This window comes from Trachemys scripta, chromosome 2, assembly GCF_013100865.1.
Source record: "Trachemys scripta elegans isolate TJP31775 chromosome 2, CAS_Tse_1.0, whole genome shotgun sequence".
NCBI lineage: Eukaryota > Metazoa > Chordata > Testudines > Emydidae > Trachemys > Trachemys scripta.
The window spans coordinates 12,627,353-12,650,050 of NC_048299.1; the positions used below are offsets into that span (position 1 = coordinate 12,627,353).

The 22,698-nt window shown below is 43.0% G+C and overlaps 1 protein-coding gene across 2 annotated transcripts in view; it reads left to right on the forward strand.

Annotated features, from left to right (window-relative positions):
- Nucleotides 1-16,616, forward strand: part of CSRNP1 (cysteine and serine rich nuclear protein 1) — a 17,560-nt gene extending 944 nt beyond the window's left edge. The window contains exons 1-5 of one of the 2 annotated variants that reach the window (XM_034759929.1): nucleotides 5,625-8,588; nucleotides 8,793-9,445; nucleotides 12,225-12,484; nucleotides 13,617-13,913; nucleotides 15,606-16,616. In XM_034759929.1, coding sequence (XP_034615820.1) covers nucleotides 9,271-9,445; nucleotides 12,225-12,484; nucleotides 13,617-13,913; nucleotides 15,606-16,616 — 1,743 coding nt within the window. In that variant the 5' untranslated portion in view covers nucleotides 5,625-8,588; nucleotides 8,793-9,270. Of the gene's footprint in view, nucleotides 1-5,624; nucleotides 8,589-8,792; nucleotides 9,446-12,224; nucleotides 12,485-13,616; nucleotides 13,914-15,605 lie in introns of those variants that run through there. The other variant, XM_034759928.1, reaches the window with a different exon arrangement.
- Nucleotides 16,617-22,698: the final 6,082 nt, after the last annotated feature.

Below are 22,698 nucleotides of genomic sequence, written 5' to 3' on the forward strand. Positions count from 1 at the left end.
GGGGGGGGAGGGGGGGTGGGTAAGGGGACGGCGGCGGCCGGGCTCGGCAGGCGGGGCGGGGGGGAGGCGCGTTCGCTGGGTGGGCCGGGGAGGGGGCCGGAGAGGGGGGCGGGGGCGCCCCAGGACCTGGGTGCACGGCGGGGGGAGCTGAGTCGCGGGACGGGGGATCTGGCAGCGGGGAGGAGGGGGCGTGAAGCGGGCCCCGGCTCAGTGGGGCGCCCGGTGGCGGCTCGGGACCTCGCATGGGAAAGGGGGGGCACAGGACAGTGCCGGGGGCTGGCATGGGGGCGGGAGAGGAAATGCATTGGGGGGTAGCGCCCCCTTCCAGTCGGGGTGGGGAGCACAGCGCGAGATGGCGGCGGGGGACTGTGGGGGGTGTCATGGGGCCCGGCGTTACCGGCTGCCCCCCCCGGGGGGGTGTGACTCGCACTGTCCGGCTCCCCCCGGCCCTTGCCCCCCGTACATGACTGCGGAGCGCGCCGCCTGCCCAAGAATCCCAGCCCCTGATTGTACAGGGCGCTGGTGTCTCCAGGGCCGTGGTCAGTAACGTTTAGCTGGTCAAAGTTGTTCCTCTCGCTGCTGAGTCTCGCTCACAGTGGCTGCATTGAGAGCCGGCCCGTCCCCTCCCCATGTCCTGGAGTGATGTGCACCAAAACAGTTCAAAAGAAGTTAATTAAGGAGCCCAGGTCCCCCAGCCCGAAGAGATAATGATCTCTGGCTCCATGCTGGGCTATCTCCTCTGAAGGGAATGCACATTCCCTCTGGGCAAATTAACAAGGCAGGGGACTTCTTTTGCTTGTAAGGAATTTGATGCCTGCTTTTCTTCCTTCCGTGGTCCCAGGCGTGCAGGGAAGACACTAACATTGTTTCATCCACTGAGGGTTTTCCATTCTGTCATATAGACTGCTGCATGAGATCCCTTCCCAGTAGGCAAGCTAGTGGAGATGCCTTTGGATGTAGTTTTTTGCCCATGACTCACGATTAAAATCAGGTTCTTTTCTAGATGCCCAGGTGTTGTCTGAAATAGCTTCAGTATTCTCACATCAGTGGCAACAGGAGAAAAACAGCCAGAGCATTTAGTATATGGCATTCCTTAAGGATATAGTAACGCTGCTCATGCATCAAAACTGGTTTCGTACTATAAATGTAAATGCAGAGAATAACTTTTTATTTTGGTGGTGACACTCAGTTTTGTCTTGCGAAAAAGAGCCTAAGCTCTCCATGTTTAAAGGCTGTAGTTTGAATTTTCTGTTGATATTTGAAGAAATGGGGGCACTTGGTAGTTATATCGCCCAAATTTGCAAAACTGACAGTATTTTTCCATTGCCACAGCAACACCTACTGGTTTAGAGACAAATTGATCAGCTGCATTGTCCTGCTGCCCAAACACCAGGCAGGAAGGTGCTTTTACCCCCACAGCCTGTGACTTTTTCTGTGTACTGTATGCAAATCAGTTTCCTCTTCCCAGAGCAGTGGCTCTTGTCTTAATTTATTAAGTAAACAATCTGACTTTTCTTCAAGTTTATACCTGGATTAAAATGGTAAAGTTTCATGAATGTGTATTTTTTCCTCAAACCAAACAGGTTTTCTTTAGATTGTGTGTCACACACACATTATACAATCTAGTCTTAGGTTGATATGCATGAGAACTTTGTTCTGAAGTAATGATGTCCTACTAAAATGTCCAATTAAAAAAAAAAATAGTTGGAATCAACAGAAAATGTTTATAGCCATCTACAAATGTAAATGTGTAGTTATTTGTTGCATTGAACTATCGAGTCATCTAACATTTTACAACTGGAGTTCTTGCTAAGCAATTTTAAGTGAAGCCATCAAGATCAGGAGGTTTGTTTTAGGGTCTGGTAGATGTGTGTTTCACTCTAATAGACCATACAGCTGCTGGCAAGCCTTTTAATAATTTAGTGCAGGAAAAGTGTGCACACATAGGAGAAAAGGTAATGTACAGTGTGTACCTACTCGAGGACAAATATGGAAACCTGTTGTGAATTATTCATAAGGGGTAATCAAATAGAGGATTTTCCTAGACAAAGTGCACACTGTATTTTCATATTTATTATAGTAAGATCCCTTGCAAGTAGATCTGGAAGCTTAATTTCTTAGCAGCCAAATCAAATAAGCTCCTATGTATTTTGCTGTTTTTTATTCACCTTTCCAGTTGTCAACAAGAAATAATGGCATGGTGGGGAAAGTACAGGCTTGGCTTTTTGAAAAGTGTTAGAGAAAGCACTACTTAAATTCTTCCTATGAAAAATATTTTGGCATAGGAATAAACTTGCACTATAAACTGATTCATGCTTTTATTCTGTGGAACTGACTAGTTCAGTTTTTGCTGTTGCATGGTAGGCAGAGTCTATTTTTACCCAGAGTAAGGTTATGAAACCGTACCCAGCTGAGTTAAAATGATCTAGTTTGAACTGGAAAGCACGGCGTGTATTTCTTGGAATACTGTCTGTGAGACTGGCTATCCCTTGCTTTTCACTCCATGCTTGAGCAGGAAACTGGGAGGGAGACTTTTTTTCTTGCACTTTCCTTTCTAGGCTGGTTCTATTTATGGTAGCTTCTTCAAAATGCCTACATCAAACCTGGTGATATTGTAAGGCTAGATGATATTGTAACACTGTGCTTTGGAAACCACTCAAATATCCAGAGAATTAAAATAGTTAAATGAATGGATGCTCAATGAATCAATGCCAGTAGAGTACTGATTATTCTCCTCAATATATGTTCCACTCTATATGCATCCGAAGAAGTGGGCTGTAGTCCACGAAAGCTTATGCTCTAATAAATTTGTTAGTCTCTAAGGTGCCACAAGTACTCCTGTTCTTCTTTTTAAGTAATCTAGAAGCTTCAGTGAAAGCACCTCTGTTTTTAGATATCTGATATTCAGATGGTTAAATTAAAAGCTCTGCTCTACGCCAATTTTTGTTAATGCTAGATACCAAGGTCGTCTGATCTGCAGTCAAAAGAGGCATGTAAATAAATGAGTGCCACCTAGTCTGAAGAGAGACTGTAAAAATTGCACTGTCTTACTCCAAGACTTGCTCTGTGAGTGTATTCAGTGTCCTTCCTGACTAAAATACATGGTGGTGTTTTTAAACTAATATTTGCTCTTGTCAGACGTGCAGACCCACCATAGCCCTGGGGGACGGAGCTGGATTCTAATCTGACTCATGGAGCAACAGAATTGCTAACTAATTTCCAGTTGCAGACTCTTTGTTGTTGTTGATCCATGAGCCAGAAAGAACCCACCTTGACTTTCGGATTTCAGGTTGCTTGCTTGCCGAGCTGGCATCTTTTTACTTGTAAATGGAACAGATTTGATCTGAAAGTTAGGGGGGGGGGGGAAATTAAGTCCATGACAACATTTTTACAAAGTTGCTTTTCAGAGTAGAGCTGCACTTTAAATTACTTTTGCACAAATCTTGAATTCCTTCATGCATTGGCTCCTCAGACATGAAACCAAACTTTAAAATGTCACTGCAGACTGATGTCCTTTCTGATGCTCTTTATAAGCCTGGATGTCCAGCCTGGTATTAGTGAATGCAGAACCTACAGCAACTGGATCTAGTATAAGAAGTTTCTGTAGTTTGACTCGGTTGATTACCCTGCAGCTTTTCAATTGTACAATTGCGTATAACAGCTATGAAGTAAAAATGCAAATAGTTTATATTCTGCAGTAAAACGACCAGCAACTTGCATACACAAACATAATGTCTTGTGGGGTTAGTTATAAATAGACTAAAGGAACACTATTGTTTTTGGTTGCTTTTCCTCTGGTTGACTAAATAAATGCCAAATCTTCTTAAATCTAAATTACTTGAAATATTTACTGTTTATATGTAGTCCAAGAGTAGGATAGTTAAAACATTAATTCCTTGCATTCCAGTGTTCTAGGGCTTTGCCTTGCGACTTGCTGAGAGCCAGAAAAAGGATTTAGCCATTTCAATTCCCCTTCCCCCACCAGACATCCCCCCTCTGCCCCAAGTTTGATGTTCAAAAAAAAGAGAGAGAGAGAGAGAGGAATGCACATCTGAGCTAAATATTTGTTAGAAAGTATTCCCAAGATAGTGGGAGTTGCGGTGCTAGTGGAATTCCTGCGGGTTTGATCCATCGCATTATGTACTTGTTCAAAAAGCTGTTTTCAGTAAAATAGATGAGTAAGGAGTCTTAGCCAAGAACAGAATGTCTTTTTTGGCAACCAAAAGGGAGATGGGATTATTTTATTTCAGGTTATATAAAAAAAAAAGTGGGAAAAAAACCTCCTCTTGTATATGGTACTTGCAGACTTGAGAGTGCAAGAATAGGACCCTTTTTCAAGCTGCTGTGTAGTTTTGGTGGCTTATTCTTAAAACCATATTTATGTCCGATACAGACATTTTAATTGTGGAATTACTGCAATTAAAATATCCTCACTGGGTATAAATTGGCATTCAGGTTTTATTGGCTGATCATTCAACAGGCTAAGAGACATCAGAGTTTCAAGGCAGTGTTCAGATTCCTGGGCCGAATTCTGCTGTCACAGAAAAGTGATTGGCTTTACCTCAAATGTTTAACTCTATTCTGTAGGATTTTCTTTTTGGGTGGGTGCAACCAGACACTGAGGATGCAGCTTCACTATATCTGTATAGTTCGTGAAAAGGTTTTTAAAACTCTACCTGAGGAAATGTTCCATCTTAAAATCAAAAACAGAAAAGGGAAAAATGCTTTGGGTAAGAGGGGGAGCAGTTTCAGTAAAAGCTTTTCCCCATTAATCGAGAACTGTGTTTGCATGATCTCTACTTATGCATTGACAATGCAATAAAATATTTGAAATAACTTTGTCATACTGTAGTGGGGTATTTTTTTCCCTAAATGTTTAGCTCACTTCATTCTTATGAAGAGAAGTGATACATTTTTTCCTTCTTCCCACTCTTGGGGAAAATACCTTATGCATGGTGAGCACTTTTATACTGGACTTGACCTAATGCAATAATCCTAGATTATAACCTACCTTGACCATGGTTTTGTGCTTCAGTCCAACAATCATTAAGACCATCTGTTTATCTGTAACTTGATTTGCTGTGTCTTTACAAACAGACCAGTGTGTGTGTATTCATGTGCTTCTCTGTTCAGTGCTGATTTTCACATTGACACTTTCCCACTTTATAATGAGACCACTGTCAACAGCCATTTAGGCCAGCCAACTTTGAGTGTCATCTTGGAAGTGCATGTACAGGCCAATTAAACAAAATAAAAACAAATGTAACTTGTAAGCAATCAGGTATGTTGTTGTTGTAGCCTTTGCTTTCAGTATTTCTAACGTGTCTTTTTGCCTGCAAGTGAAACTGTTGTGGTCTTGATTCTCCTTCATGCCCAGTGGTAGCCTATTTGTACCACCCAACTGCCAAATATAGCCCTTGAGGCACAGATTAGTGACTGAGCAATCAGGGAGATGGAAGAGAGGCCAGAATTTGAGGTCAGAATTTGGCTGTTGGTTAGGCTGGGTTGGAAGATGGTTGTGGCTGATTTCAGTGTAGGTGGTCTGTGAGCACAAATTCCAAAGGTAACACTCTTCCAGAGCAGTAGTTTACATTGTTCGGGGGGGGGGGGGGGGGGCGCTTTGCTTCAAGTGAGGTTGACATGATCTGTGTTATTTCCCTATTATTTATCTTTTTTGTAGTGCGACCTTGACTGTTCCACAAGTTTCCTGTGTTTGCTGCTTGACATCTGTCATAGTAGCCATTGGGCCGGCTCAGATGGCACAAGCAAAGGGAGGGTTACTTTCATCCCTGTTTGTTTAAAATGGGGGATCCCTTGCAAATGATGATGTAGCTCAAAAGTCTGAACGTTGAGGTGGAAGGTGACTGTGATGTAAAAAGAGCAGCTGCCAGACCCCATAAACATGTATGCTTTACAAATGAGCTGTCCACAAGCATAGAGGCATGAGAGAGTGAAGAGTGATTACTCCTTAACACGACTGGGGCTGCTTTAAATTACTTCCCCCTCCACCCCAGTGCTCTGAAATAGGAGGGGGGAAATCAAACAAACAATAAAGTAAGGAATAGTTGAGTACTAGCTCAGTCACTCCTAATTTTCCAACTTTATCGTTGGAACAGACTTGTAAAATGGAGCTGAATAAAACCTCAGACTTCTGCACAGAGCTTGTTTCAAACCCCACACTGAGAAGATGGTTGTTGTTTTTTAAGCTACCGAGTTCGTGTTCATTTTGTAAAATAAGGGAGAAAGCACATAAGTATAGTGAGAATTTATACTAACAGCTGAGCTTCCTTGTGGTCACTGGGGAGTTCTTGCTGAAGGTGAGCTCAATGGAAAGTAGCAAAGGGGTTAAGCCAGGTGTCAGGTAGTACATGTGGTGTTACTGATGGAAGATATCCAAATCCACCACCTCCCCATCTGTTTTGGATTAAGGCCAAAAAAACAACTGTGGCAAAACCACCTGCAATGTTAGTTCTGTCTCCTTGTTATGTTAGAGCTGTCAACAAGGGGTGTAAAAAGAGGCTGGGGAAACAGTTACTTTTCCCCTAGTATGAAAATATTGTATAAAAAATGCTCTTTATTGAGCCCAACTTCAGATTAGAAAGTTGCATTGCCTAGTGCCTTTGAAGCCCCAATACAGCCATGCTGCAGTAAATGATTAACTTTCTTATAACCAAAGGGCCATTACAGCCTGCAATTTTTAACCTGTTAGAGACTATTGTCTTATGGAAAGCTGTTTGTCAACGTAATTAATTAGTATTTGTATAGAGCTTTGAAGATATAAAGAGCTATATAGATGCGCTAAGTATTCTTATGCAATGCTATTGAAATGTTAAAATCCCCTCATTAAAAGGTTTTGAAATATGCATTTTTTGCTGTGTGCCCACACTTGGCAGGAGCTTTTAAAGAAGATTTAACAGACTAGACATGCAAAGGAAATAGGTAGTAATACAATTATGGTCACAAAGACATTTGTGCTAATAGAAAAGTCTCACTTTGATTGGGGAGGAGAGTTTCTGGCAGTCAAGTATAACACTGGGCTTTATAAGATTGCAAGCCTGTTTTTAATACATATCTGACACATCCTTGTGTTCTGAGTTAGTGTCACGTTAAAGGATGCCTTTGTTTTTTTTAGAATTAAGGATGTTAAATGGAACAATCCCGTGAGATCTCTGGATTCCATGCAGTTCAAGAAGTTCTGTGTAACTTGGTAATAAGCAGCTTGGTAACTGTTAGCGTCCATGGCCAGGCTTCATTCACTAGATGTTTTCTAATGATTCTTAAATTGTGACTTTTTATATTTTAATTGTCGACCTTTTTTGTAAGGCATCTGGAAAAGAGGAGGCAGCATCCTTCTGCTTGTCTTGCTTCCCATGTCAGCTGTGTTTGGCTGTGTGGACTTTGGATCGAGTTCTATTCTTATCGTTCAGTGACATTTTCTGATAATATCCTCTTCGTTTCATAGGTTACTAAAACTGCTTACTAAGAAGCAGCCGTTCTCATGTCATGCCAAGTGACTGGAGCCGCTGTATCATCCCTCCTTCAGTACGAGTGGGTGATTCTCATAAACTGCACCTATTTCCTTGCCAAAGGAAGTTTCTGAACTCTAGCTCTGGGATGTCATGAATTGTAGCCTCACATGTTTGTTGCTGATAAATATACAAATGCACTGGTTTGAATCATAGTGAGTCATTCTTCCAGTAATAATCTTGTCGTGACGTCTGGTTACGTGCTCACCCACTTCAAACCTAAATAGACCAGTGGTGATTTCTATCAAAATAGAGAGGCATCCAGGTTGTTGTATCTAGGGCTTTCTAGGGAGAAAAGGTCTTAGTCTCTAAGGTGCCACAAGTACTCCTGTTCTTCTTTTTTTGGTCCAAACAGAATTCTCCCCAAGAGTGTTCTGACTCAATACATTTTGAGCTGTAGAGTAAGTGATATGATTCAGTTGGTATATTATATGCAAAGTGTAGTTTCTTTTTGTTGTAGGAAATTCTTATTCCAAAGACGCTAAAGGATTAAATGTGAAGTTGTTTGGTGGGTTGAAAGTTGGAAAAAGAAATGAACAAAATTTAGAAATCCAGACAAGTACAGAATGACTTTGTTTTTAATTAGCTCTATTGCTTTTAATTGGTACTGTGTGTGATATATAACACAAAATAAACACATGGTTTAGTGAACAGTGGGCTGAATCTGAAAGAAACTGAGAGGAAGGGTTGTTTCTTGCATTTGATATATTTGTATTTCAGTGCTTCATTTAATAAGCCCTCAGGGGACTGAAGCAAGTAAATCATGGCAAGGGATTGTTCTCAACAAACTGGCTTCTTTTTGTAATTAGCAAGAAGCTAGAGCTGTAACTTCCTAGTAAGTGATTTGGGTAAGGAGTTAACATAAAAGATTTAGTGCACAAAATGTAATACTTATTGTTTGTTAACATTTCTGTTGATGGAATGAATGAGTGTGTGGAAGATCGTGTGTGTGTGTGTAGTAACCTACAGCCACTTTTTTTGTACAATCTTAATATGGGTGGAATGTTGCATGGAAATTCAGTTGAGTTGCCAGAAATAAGGTTTGAAGGTAGGGTGAATTAGGTAAAAATGGTTTCAGAGTAGCAGCCGTGTTAGTCTGTATCCGCAAAACGAACAGGAGAGCTCTCTGTATGTGTGTATATATATCTCCTCAATATTTATTCCACTCTATATGCATCCGAAGAAGTGGGCTGTAGCCCACGAAAGCTTATGCTCTAATAAATTTGTTAGTCTTTAAGGTGCCACAAGTACTCCTGTTCTTTTTAGGTAAAAAGGTGAACCTCAAAAGTAGGGGAGAGGCTTGGATGTGTTCAAAAAACATAGCAGTTTAAACAGTAACCATTCGCATTATGGTGGAAATCAGGGGACAGCTTTCATGGATGGGAATTAGGTGGTGGAGCACACCATGATTTCAGTTTCTACATCAACTATCAAGGTTGTGAGGGAACAGCCCTGCAAATGTGAGGGTAGCAAATGTGTGACTTATAGGTAGGTGGCCTAAACATCTTTCCCTCTGATCTTTAGGTGCATAGGGGTAAATCTTAACCACGTGCAGAGAGCTGGCACGGAAGCCACTGAAATGCCAATGAAGCCCTCAAAATAAGGCTTAAGTGGTATTTGGTATTTGTGTTGGCTCCCTGCGCAGGAGCGAATTTCACCCCTTGTGAAGAACATCCATTGTCGCCCATGCCTTATTTTTCTTTTCTCCCTTATTTTTCAGTTATATGAAAAATACCGAATAACCATGAGTGGAGTATTGAAAAGGAAGTATGATGAACTGGAGGATGATGCCACCTACTGCTCCTCTTCCTCCTGCTCCCCTTTCTCCTCTTCTTCAGCCTCATCAGGTTGGGAAACAGACGAGGAAAACTCCCGAGGAGACAGCAAGCCCAGCACTGCCTTGCCCTCCAGTTTCACTCGTAAGTATCCCATGACAGTATATGTTGTTATATCCAGATGGTGGGGCTGTATTCTCATGGAGTCCACATATGTGCAAAGACTTTGCAAACAGATTTTTAAAACCTGGCACTATCACTGTGGATAGTTATTACAGTCACTCCCAAGAGCTTGGCAGACACTGATTTATTCATTGTAAACTATGGAATGATGAGTCTATGAAGTCTAGTGCATATAATTTTATAAATATGGTCCATTTACTCAGCCTGCATTTTAAGGATAGTTTTCTTCAACTGGTTACTCCTGTATTTTATAACAATTAGGGCCTCTATGAATTTGCATAGAGGCTCTAATTTGCAACGATAGGAGCCTGAAGTTAAGTACCTAAATCTACCTTCAGGTATCTAAATGGGCAACTAGGGGCCTAAATGTTAGTTATAGGTGCCCATTTTTTTTAAAAAAAGTAGGGTACAAGTGATTAGCCAATGGCTTACTTAGTTAATACAAACCACTTCAGAATGGTTTCGTAAGCAAACCGGATGACTTGCCAAATAATGCGACACATCTAACACTGCGGCTGGTGCAGACAAATGCAATTTTGTTTTCCTAGCAGCTACTACCAGTTTGGGTTGCTTTGGGGAAACACATATGAATTTCCCTCACTTGTCATCCAAAAATTACAATGCGCGCAATCTTCAGCTAAGGGAAATAGCTTTACCAAGTAAATTATAGTTGAGCCCTGCAAATATCTTGCAGTTAAGGTCCACTTAGCAGACATACACAAACATCCACTGGTCTGAAAAGGCATTAGAAGTCTTGTAATAATAAAGAGTCTCATTCTTTTTTGTCCTCTGGGTTTTGTGAAATAACAATGGACTTTCTGTATGCACTGGCTCGTTTAAAAAGTGTCAGGAATGAGAATACAATTTTTTGTGCGGGGGGGGGAGCAAAGTATAATTATATTAATTTTATTTTTTTGTGGGTGGGGTGTTCTGGTAAAGAATAAATATTTTTAAATGGTTAAGCCAAGACTACACAAAAATGCTGTGCCCAGTGAGAAGAGGTCATTAAAATGACAATGACCAGTGTGAAAGCTCAAAAGCTTTGTTGATATGTTTAGTAGAAGCTGCTAACATAGCTACACCAATGCTCCTTTAGACTAAACTAAGAAGTGTTTGTTTATATGTTGGTAAATAAGGCTTACTGTTAAAAGTGGGCATGACTAACTCCAGTTCTGCATTTCTCTAAGCTTCAGGGGTATCTGATCCCACCCCACCTCTGCAAACACCCTTTGAGTTTATAGCTGGTCATTACAATTCCATATACATAATAGTTCTGGTCAGCAGAGGAATGAGATGGTTCAGGCCTAGTTTGGGGATCCAGAGATTTGAGTTCAGAACAGTCTGCCAGTGATTCCCTTTGCAAGATCAAGTCACTGGATCTTTTTGCAGCCTCAGTTTCCCATCTGTAAAATGGGGATGATAATTCTTCTTCTGTCTCGTGTAGTTAGATTCTAAGCTCCTTCAGGACATTTACTGTCTTACTCGGTGTGCATATAGTTCCTAGCACAGTAGGGTTTGGTAAACTACTGATTTAAGCTAAACCAGTGTAAACAAGGGTTACCCCAGTTTAAATGTGTCTGCACTAGGGCATAGCTAGAAAGATGTAGAATAAATTCTGGCGCAACTTTTCATATACAGTCAAGGCAAGTTTTTAAATTGCTGTTTTAGCTGAGAGGGTGAGCTGGGAGGCCATTGTCATTGGGAAGAAATGTCCCCCCCAGTAACTGGAGACTTTCCGCCTGCCATGTGAGGTCTGTTTATATAATTCTCAATGGTTTGGGCTCTAAAATTTGATTATCTTTGTGCTGACTAAGACTTCATCCACCTTCTATGAGAATCTAGCAGAGATCGTGGGCAAACAAGCTCATTTTGTCTTTTGCTGCCTCTTCTTCCTAACATGTTCGTGTTGCAGGAAAAGTAGTTCCTTAAACCAATATTGCCACAGTTTTGCATTCCATTTTACATGTCCTGATAGGTGCAGGGCAACAGAGTGATTCTGGAATTACTCCTGTAGACTAGCAAATCTGATCTGTTATATATTTATATTCACACGAGACAATGTAAAACTAGATATCTCTGGAGAGATTGTATTTTGAACTTTCTAAATGCATAAAGCATGTTCTAGCAGTTTAAGATAAACCACAGTGTTGTGTTGCCAATGTTTATATTGGGATCACCTGTATAAAGATTAACATCTTTGCAGCTGCTCTCAAATTAGTCTCCTGAGAATAAAGTACAGATTCGTAGTTCCTCCCAGTGGCTGCAAAAGGAAGTACCATAAAAGCAGCTATTAGTAATTGTGAGCTCTCCCATGTAAGCTGCAGTAAGCAAATTATTTGGGAGTGTGCAAAAGAGAATCTGAACACACACACACACACACACACACACACACACCATTTTGTTATGCTCTACTATACTTGAAGAATAAGTAAATGTAAACGTCCTTGAGGAAATCAATGTGAGGAGGAGAAAAGCAGTTGCTTCTTAGCAAGACTGATCAATGTTCTTTGCTAGCAGAAATATATTGGCTGTGATTTCTTGCAGCACCTTCACCTGCCTTGAAATGAGTTTGCATACTGCACTTTAGGATCTGTCTGCTGAGATACTGGCCTAATACTAACTTGTTGATTGCTGTAGCCTAAGTGGAAGTCTTACACTGTTTTGCAGCTGTTAAAATTCATGTGCATCTGTTCCTAGGAGAGGAATGTCATGTGCCTTTTTTTCATTTCTGCCTTTCTAGCTACATCCATCCTGAAGAAAACCAAGCGGTTAAAGAAGAACAATGTGGAGTTCGACCAGGTGACTGTGTTTTACTTTCCACGCTGCCAGGGGTTCACCAGCGTGCCTAGCCGGGGTGGCTGTACCCTGGGGATGATGAGCAAGCACAGTTCATCCAGGCAGTTTACGCTGGCAGAATTTTCAAAGGAACAGGAGACCGTTCGGCGGGAGAAACTCAAGGAGCGGTTAAAAGAGGAGAAACTGGAGGCATTGAAATGGAAGGTGAGTAATAACATGTGGTATCATTTATCATTAGCTGGTGCAAGTCCTTATGATTAAGGCAAAGATTTTTGTCACGGATATTTTTAGTAACAGTCATGGATGGGTCACAGGCAATAATGAAAAATTCACGGAAGCTGTGACCTGTCCCTGACTGTTACTAAAAATATCCATGATAAAATGAGGAGCCTGAGCAGCTGCGGGTGGGCTGGGAGCTCCAGGGTTCCTCTCCGCTGGGGGCTCCGAACTCGGGAGCTCTGGGGGTCCCTCCTGCCCACCCCAAGCGAAGAGCTGCAGTGGTCTCCGGGTCACCTGGGGCTGTGAAGAACAGCGGGCGTCCCCCCTTTCATCTGAGGTGGCCGGGAGCTGCGGGAGGTCCACCTGCCACCACTGGCAGCAGGGGACCCTGCAGCTCCCTGCCAGGGCTGGCTGAAGTCACAGAGGTCTTTGGAAGTCACAGAATTGGTGACTTCCGTGACCTCCGTGACTAAATCGTAGCCTTATTTATGATTAGTTTATGGCCACTTCACCATTAGGGGCATCTCAGAGGTCTAAGTATCAGTTTTGACATATCCAGATTCTCTAGAAGCATGTGTTCAAATGCAGATATGAGCAGCTCAGCTCTTCTGTTCTCCAAAAGTAAAGAAACTGAATTCCTTGAATTTAATAATTAGAGGAGACCTTGTTCCTATGCGCTCAGTGGCCACCTCACGTCTCTTGAGCAGAGTAAAGATTTGCCCTGGTGTTCTTGGCCAAAATGTTCCTCTTCCTACTTGAGCAGTTTACCAGGTGTCTGCCTCGCCACCCAAGAAGCTGCTGCATTTCAGAAGCAGGACTAGACCTGTCCCCTCCCTCCCTTTAGTTTCTGCCCCTCTGGGTCTTAATGGTCACCAGTTTTAGGTCACTATTCTCTGATTCTTCCCACAGCCGTCTCTTCACCCCTACCCCAGGCACATGGCAGACACCCATTTTGGAAAGGCCACGGTGCAGTAATGGGAGGGTGGGGGGCGTATTTGTTGTTGTGGCTTAGTTCTAAGTGTGTGTTTGCTGGTACAGCTGCCTATTGGCTAGGTTGAGATGTGTTTCTTGAGTGTATGTGGTGCCCTGACTCTGTCGTCTTGTTCTTTGGGCACAGCTGACGGTGAACGGCACGGCGGAGTCTGAGGAGGCCGGCCAGCTCACTACTGAGGACATATCCGACGATGACGTGGATGTGAGCAATGTGGAGCTGGAGGACGGCTTCTTCCTACAGCCCTACCCTGCCAAAAAGAGACGTGCTCTGCTCAAAACCATGGGGGTGAAGAAGATCGACAGAGAGGAGAAACGGGAGCTGCACAGCATCCGCCTGTCCCGTGAAGACTGCGGCTGTGACTGCCAGGAGTTCTGCGATCCAGAGACCTGCAGCTGTAGCTTAGCAGGCATTAAATGTCAGGTACGTGCCGCTCGCTGTGCCACCCAGGCTGTGCGTCGTGCCTTGCATCCATTAGGGACGTATGCGAGCGAGGCTGGGACTGAGACGAGGGTGAAACTTAATATCAGAAGGGTCCTTGCACAGATTGGAACTATGTACGCGGCCAGGCTTTTTGGCAGCGTCTGCAGACTTGACGCAAGCAGAAAGAAAAGCAGGCGGGGAAGGTTAGCTAGCAAGCGCAGTATGGAGTAGGTTCTCCTGCTGGCAAAGGCAGATTGTAAAATGCGCTAATTCTAACTTGCATTTAAAAAACGGTAACTGTCAAAGGGACACTGTTGAAATTGACAGGCTGAGCTCTGGCTACCTGCCTTAAAAATGGTATATGTGTACATATCTTTGTGACCTGTATTTCAGAGCATAGAAAATTAGGCCCTTCTTACTCCTCTCAAGAGCACAAGATAAAATGAGGGTAGCAGTATAGATAAAGTTCCAAGATCTCTGCTGGACAGCCCCCACCTTGGGATGCCCAGTGGGTGCTGCATTTCTTTGCAGTCATGTGCATGTCCCGATGTCCTTCTCTTCTGCATGTTTCTGCAAATCCACCACGTGTGGAAATCTGTACTCCCATACTGATCACTTAAAGCAGGACTGATGAATATTTAATGTTCCACTGGCTTGCCAAAACCAAGCAGGCAGGTAGAGCAGAGGGCTGCATCAGAGGCACATGCCCACAAACTTAAACAACGCGTTCAGGTCTCATGTTAGGGCTTGATCGTGTCCCTTTGGATTTCCTGGATTTTCTTAGTTTATATCCCAATTCTGAAGTGAGGTCAAGCCGGGCTAACAGTCTACAGCATGTGATGTCGTGCGTAGCTTCACCCAATCTTCAGAGTCCTCCTCCGTTTTTAAGCACCCCCCACCCCCAAGAGATGAGTTTGGCGTGCCAACCTCAAGTTTCTGCCTGTAGGTAACTTCAGACTGAGCTGGCCTGTATCACCCTCTCGGTGTAATTCCGTTTAGGAATTCATGTTCAGTTTTTCCTTGGAGATGCTTGCCTCTTGAAATATGTTCTTCAAGATGCATTCCATGGATTTTGAAATGTTAATTCATTATGTGTCATGGCTGTGGGGATAGAAGTGTGTGGAGTGTGCGCAACCTACTGTACAGCGCGTTTTACACATCACCCTCTAGTGACTGGTCCTCAGAGGGCGAATCGACCGCAGGTTCCAGTTACGGCTGTTACTCCTTTACTTCAGATGGTAGAAGCTCTGCTTATTATCAGCCTGGGTCCTGGGATCAGTCCCCAGTGACTATCACAATAGCTCTTGTTACATGTGCATATGATATCAATACATAGCTATTTATATTATTTGTCCAACATTTTCCACTCACACTTCCTTTGAAAGGGTATATGCTTTACCCATTAGATCTTTTCAGCTCCTTTGGTCTTAGTTGTATTGAGACCTATCCTTCTTCTAAAGAGGGTTTGTTTTTACCTGCTAGCTGGTATGCTCTGTTATGAAGATGGTTTCTCAGAATCACTCAGTAGAGGCCATTTCTGCTATGTAGATTTTGCTATGCTGTAGTTTTGGGGTTTCCTCATAGCTTGCAGTCACTTTCTTTCACGTTATGCTGGGGTTTATGGGCCCCGTGCTTTAGGTAGAGGTAGAATCTCATAGGTCTAACACTGTTGTCTTCTTTGCTTCATGGCAGATGGATCACACTTCATTTCCTTGTGGCTGCACGAAAGATGGCTGTGGAAATACGGAAGGGAGAATAGAATTCAACCAGGCTAGAGTGCAAACTCACTTTATCCACACCATCATGAAATTGGAACTGGAAAAGAATCAGCAGAGCAGTGAAAGGAATGTAGAACCCGAATCATCATTCCGGGACAGACTCCATCAATTTGGCTGTTCGGCAGGGAAAAACGTGTTTGAGGAAAGAGCTGTCCCACTGACTCCAGCATTTCAGTTCAACATGGACCTGGAGACTGTTGGGGAGAATAGCTGTAGTAGTGATATGACAGACTCTTCGATTTCATCCATTCAGAGCGAGGATTCAGAAGAACAGTACGAGAGTGTCCCGTCAGATAAGTCTCAGTCCGATATTGATGATGACGGCCTGGCAAGAATACTCCACTTCAATGATTCTGACATCGAAGACAACAGTAATAATTGCCAAGACAACTTGAGCTGTTTCCATCCTGCTGACTTCTTTAGTGCTAACATTGAAGACCAGTGTGGTACAACTGCTGAAAAACTCAGCACTGGAAACTACTCAAGCCATTTGTCAAACATCTCCGAATGCCTGGATGAAAATGCCAATCAGGATGCCGGTTGTTTTCTAGACGAAACTGCTGATACACACTGTGATGGGCTTTCTTGCTGCATGTCATCCTCTGCAGAGCAGTGCTCAAAGAGCTACACAGATCTCAGCCTTTCCTCTGACTCCTTGGATCTTTTTCAGTCATTTTCCGACTACAACTTGGGACCTCTTTATAACTCGTTAAAGGAATATGAGAACCTTGATAACTTTTCAGCATTGCAGTTTCAATTGCCTAATTTTCCTGGCTTTCCCCAGGCAGGAGACCAGAGCACCTGTTTCCTGGAGTCTCTAATTGGCTTGTCTGAATCTGTCCCAGAAACCCCCGTCCCTTTCACAGACAATCAGCTTTTAGAAGATGCCATTAAGTCATCACTAATGGAAACAGTGAAAGTTTAAAAAAAAGAAGGAAAACTGAAATTAAAACTGAAGTACTGAGCAAACTTTCACTGAAGGAGAAAATACTACAAAAAGCTTTCTAAGCAGACAAATTATTTTTTGTCTTTATAGAACATGGACACTTTGAAATACTGCAGCTACAATCAGTTCCCTCGCTGTTTGTGCAAAATTTATAAACTTTCATAATTTGGAAAAAATAGAAGACTTTCAAGTACGAATTTACCTGTGTTTTGTATAAGAAGACCTATTAAAATACTCCTTGTTAACATTGCCAGTCATACACAACAGCCCCTTCTAGAAACTATTCAGTGTTGCAGAAACTTTTTAAAACAACTTTTGAATCCATATTTATTGTGAAAAATGATTTGCATAAGAGTGAGCCTGCCATGCTCTTACGTTTAAATCTGAAGAGGTTTACAGAAAAGATCCATACACTAGATCATAATCGTTTTCACCTATTTATTGCAAATTCCAGAATTTAAATAGCCACCGAAGCTTGAACTAGCATGAAACCTTATTTAAATTGGTAATACCTCAGATGTATTATGTGTACAATCATATTTTTTACATAATATATCTGTATTTATTTATTTTTTACCTTTTAGTACATGAATAGCACTGTGGTTTATTAATGACCTGGAAGTGCAATAGAAGTCTTTAGCAGCACAGATCCTAAAGACAACAACACTGTTTTTTAAAAGAGGTGGAAAGGTGTTAACTTTAGAGATTGTCAGATACCTTTTCCGTCTTTGTATAACATTTCTAAAAGAGCCTAAGCCAGGTGAAGTTTGTGAGGGAAGGGGGGGTTTTGGGGTTTTTTTCATAATTAAAAACATCCTCTTGGTAGCTAAAAATCCTTACATGTATGGGATTATACAATGTTGTGTGAGGTCCATAATTCTGCTATGGAAAACAACCCCCCTAAACTAGTCAAGAAATAATATGAACTAACTATATTTAAAAAAACCTTTTTCTTAAATTATTTTATAATTTTATTTAATTGCCTAAGGATTTGGCCATGAGATCTTCAGTGATCTATTATGGTGCCTGAATATGCAGAGGAACCATTAGTGGCAGCAGATGTAATGAGGAGAGGACCTTTCCAGCCTGTAGAACTTGGAGAGCAAAGCAAACTATAGCAACACTGCTCACGCTCCCGATTTAAGTGCTCCTTAGTACACTGACGTGTAAAGGGTCTAACCATTATAAAACATAGTGGGCCAGACTATTTATATGCATTTTATAGATAAAATGATACAAGTCAATTAGATGAAAATGAAGGTATTGGATTATTTATTGCTTTTATACGTTTTAGAAAAACCTAAAATCAAAAAGTAAAGCTGAATAATTTGGAGCATCTTTTTAAACAATAAGAAATCAAATAGTATCAGAGGCCTTCTTAGGCCTGTATGTTTAAATCCGTCTGAAAACAGGTCACTGGCCATTACATAGAATTGGACATAATCTGTATTTTAGCAGTACACTAAGTGCCTATGCCAACAGTACTAATGTGTGTTGGTCTAGTTTGTATATCCCGATATCATGGTATAAATCTACCAGCTTTAAAAATAGGTTTAAAAGTTTCAATTCTTGTATGTGATGCAGTGATACCTGTACTTGAGCAATAGCCAAATGGGGGCTAGGGAATACATTTTTTTCTTTTTAAAGCCTGGTGTACATTGAATTAAATGTCCAGCTCTAGCTATTTTAAACAAAAGTTGTGCGTGCAGCGACCCCATATTCTGAATGTAACCCCGTGGTGTCTGCTTTGCTGAATAGGCTAGCCTATGCAGACTCCCGAGCAAGAAAAGATGGTGTCAGTTTGACTGTTTTTAGGCTAAAACAAAAACCCTAATGAAAAGCTGAGGCAAAACACTTCCATTGGCTGAACTATAAATATATCCAACTATAGAGATTACAATGGTTTGTACCTGCTAGTTAATAAATGATTATTTGGTATTCTAATTGGCATGGCAAGCTGTTCACAGCTACCAGCAATTAGGAAATTCTCACATACCAGGAGAGCTATTTTGTCCATTGTAGATCTTCTCTTGTACTGAGCTGGTCAACTTTTAAATGGCCATATTAGAACAACGCAAATTGAACTGTGACCCTTTGCAGCTGTGACTAATAGCTGGGTTTCTGTATAGCTGCAGGTTGCATTGCTCAGGAGTCCATTGGTGCGGTCTGATTTAACTTCATCAGACTCCACTGGGCTCTCTGGGACACCCTGCATCTTCGCTCCTGGAGCCCCAGCTATCCTGACTGAGCCCCCAGCATTCCTTCCACACTGGAACCCTCACTGAGGACCCTGCACTGTGCTGTGCAGAGCAATGGTACACTTGCATACAAGTCTTACCTAGCAAGAACTGCCGGATGGGACTTGGCTGCCATGCAGGAGGGCCATTGTAGGTGAACTACTGGCAGATGGAGGATTTCAAGAATTTTTCTTTGTTGTTCTGAAAATCCCATTCGATTATCTAATTGGTGGTCGTTTCTATTCTTCAGACGGCATCAAAAATACTGACAAAAAGTGTCCGGTACCATTCTGTATTTATTGGCACTAATGTAAGATTATGTTTTAGAACATTCCTAGGTTTCTCTGCATATCTATCATTTTAAAAGTGAACGATGGGGATAAAGATTCCTGCCTTCGTGGATTTTTTTTCTATAATTTATTCATTTTATTTGTGTTGGTGCCAAAAAAAAAAAAAAGATTTTTCTTTTTTTTTCCTTCTTCAGGGCACTGAACTGTAAATATATATATTTTTCCCTCTCCGTATCTGTGTAAAAAGTTGCCTGTTAAACAGTTTAAAAACTGGGTATTTATTGACACAATCTGTAATTATCTAATGTATTGATTGAAACGCTCTGGTTTCAACATAGCTTTATTTTAGCTTTCTTTGTGTATATATTGTGATTATGTTGCTTAAAGGTACAAGTAAAAAAAAAAAAAAAGCTTTATTTTTACCTTATCCATTTTCATTTGTTTAAAAAAAAGCATATTTGTCTACAGCTGCTGTCTGTCATTTCATCAAAGCAATATGAAGACATTTCCATTTACACTCTCAATAAAACAATTTTGTTTGAATATGGTCGTGCCCCTGCCTTTTTTCCTGGCTAGTTCAGTACAAGTGTTGGCTGAAATGTGTTAACTCATTCCAGTCAAAAGGTTTGTGAGCAAAAGCTACCAATCCCGGGCCAACAGTATCTCTTACCTTTCTTAAAACAGTCCAGAATTAGATAAGCCTTTGCAGATAATGGCAGTTCCTTTGAAGAGTGTATAAATATTAACTAGCCTTCATAACACCCTTGTGTTAATATGAGTACAGCCTCACTAGGAAAAAAGATGCATTCTTAACTGATGTTCACAAATGTGGTAACACAAGGCAAAATGCTAGTGGAGACCAGGCAGTTTGTAGTTAGAACATGGAGTAGGTTGATGTAAAAGACTGTGGGGGAGCCAGGTTTACCTTTAAAATTACATGTTAAAATTACAAGCTACTTTGCCTTAACCTGGTGTTAGTTACCGCCTGTTAGCTAAAACCATGTGTTAACTAAAAACTCACTTTGCTTTTTCTAGTGAAGACAAGGCCTATGGGTATGTCCATGATAGAGTTTTTACCTCTAGCTAATTGATTGTTAACTAGCTCGAGCTAGTTGGCATTTATGAAGGCTACTCTATAAATTTTCCAAACATTCGTTCCAGGGTAAACCACAATGTTCTGTAGTGGTAAAAAGGGACTGGAAGGTGAAAGTTCACTGCTGGTATCAAGAAAGGGACTGCAACCCCTTTCAGTCAGACATACTTGGTCCTTCACTGCAAATTTGGCACCATCCTGGAGCTTCCCACTGAAGCTACACGGAGGCAGGGCAGAGCTGAGCACTAGTCTAAGAGAAACTCATGGTGCTGATCCTCTTCCTTTGAACAGTAGAGACCAAAGAAATTGAGTCATGGGCCTTCTGACTTCTAAACCAGAAGAGTTCCCTTCCCCTGAGACCTGAGCAGCTTGGGCCAATTATTTGTCACCCTGCTCTGAGCAGAACTAAGTCCACCCCAGCACTGAAGCCCAGTGCTGGCAAAGACTTCTCACCAGCACCCACACTCTTTGTAGGGGTACCGGAATCATACCAGGACACCAGCCTTGGTTCCAATGCCACCTGCACCAATCTCTCTGGCATCAGTAGCAGGAGACTGTCAGCATCACCTCTAGAACAGACTTCTCCTCCTCCTTTTTGCCCACAACACTTTCTTTCCAGAATCTAGCAGGGACTCTCCTCCAGACATCCATCCCCATCCTTCTCCAAGGGATCCCCCAGAGAGAGCAACTCAGATCACACCCTTGATCCCCTCCAGCAGACTTTAGGGATCCTCCTTAAGATCCCTTCCAGAATACCTTAGGACCCCCAATATCCATGTGAGATCTCTCCTTGAGCCTCAGCACCTTCTCTAGCCTATCCCTTTAGCTCCAGCCCTGCCATTGGGGGCCCCTGGCCCAGGCCCGAGCTGCGGCTGTTTCTTAGACCTCCTAAGGCAGTGAGAGCGAGAACATTAGGAGGCAGAGACTCAGGAGGAAGGCCCAGACGATGCCTCTCTCCTACGAATGGTCCCTGATGGACACTCTCAAGCCTATATTCCGCAGATGGGGGTTCCTCTCCTTAGAGCTGTTTGCCAACCGCAAATGCCCTTGCTTCTGCTCCAGAGCAGGTCCTAGCCCAGGGTCTTTCCTATGCTGTTCTCAAGGCCCCAGGTGCTTAGGCATTGCACCACTCAGCAGTGCAGCACCTAACCGCCAGGTGCCCTGTCCCCCAGTGGAATTCACACCCCTGCGTTAGGTTCCCAGGCTCCCCAGACAGTGCATGAGGAAGTGGGAATCCTGCTTTGAGGCCAGGTCTGTGCCACAATCAAACACCCGCAGCTGGCTCATATCAGCTGATTCAGGCACAGGCTGTGGGGCTGTAAAATTGCAGTGTAGATGTTCAGGCTGGAGCCCAAGCTCCGAGACCCTCCCCACCCCTCCCTCTTCCCCCCCATGTGGGGTGCCAGAGCTCGGGGTCCGGCCCGAGCATGAACATCTACACCACAATTGTATAGCCCCACAGCCCGAATCCGAGTCGTCTGACACTGCCTGGCTGTGGGTGTTTGATTACAATGTAGACATACCCTGGACATCAGTTTGAGTGAGTACTCGGAGCTGCTCGTTAGCAGCCGAGGCAGGGCAGGGCTTAGGCAGCTTTGTCAATGCTGACCAACAGAAACTAAGGCACCTATGGGGGTCAGGCAGCAACTGAGTGGTAACTTTGAAAATCATTGGTGCCTTAATGGTACCTTTAGGCTATGGGTCAAAGTCTGCATGCTTTTCCACCCACCTCTCTGCTACCCAAGGGGTGATAAGGAAGATCAGGCAGATTGCAGTCACTGCGATTCTGATAGCTCCTTATTGGCCCAGATAGCATTGGCTCACAAAGCTAACGGCCTTTGTCCACACAGCCACTAACGTCTCTCCCCACTCTACCAGCTTTACACTCCCCGAACTGAGGACAAACTCTCCACCCAGAGCCCATGGAGCTACAAGTGACTGATCAGACATTGGCTGGCTGAGCATCACAGCCTAGGATTGCTCCACGGCTGTCCAGCAGCTCCTGATACGGAGCAGGAAACCCTCCACCAGCTCAGCATGGAAGAGCTTTTCTGTCTGGGCATCACATGGTCTCGCTCCAGTGCAAGCCCCTATTTCCAAGAGTCTGGCTTACGTCCTCTCGCTCATGTCATGGGGCATCACCATCAGCTCTCTCGGGGGGCGGGCTACAAACCAAAACAACCTGCGGCAGTGAGTCTCAGAGCCCAGGTCAACTGACTCGGGCTTGCCCAGCATGGCTAAAATATCAGTGTAGACATTTGGGCTCTGAGACCCTCCCTGTTTTGCTGAATTTCCAAGCCTGGGCTCCAGCCCAAGCCCGAATGTCTACACTGCCATTTTTAGCCCCATAGCCCGAGCCCCACAAGCTAAAGGCAGTTGACCCTGGGCTTTGAGAGGCACTACTGGAGGTCTTCAGCTGCGTAGCTGTACTCTCAGGTTCC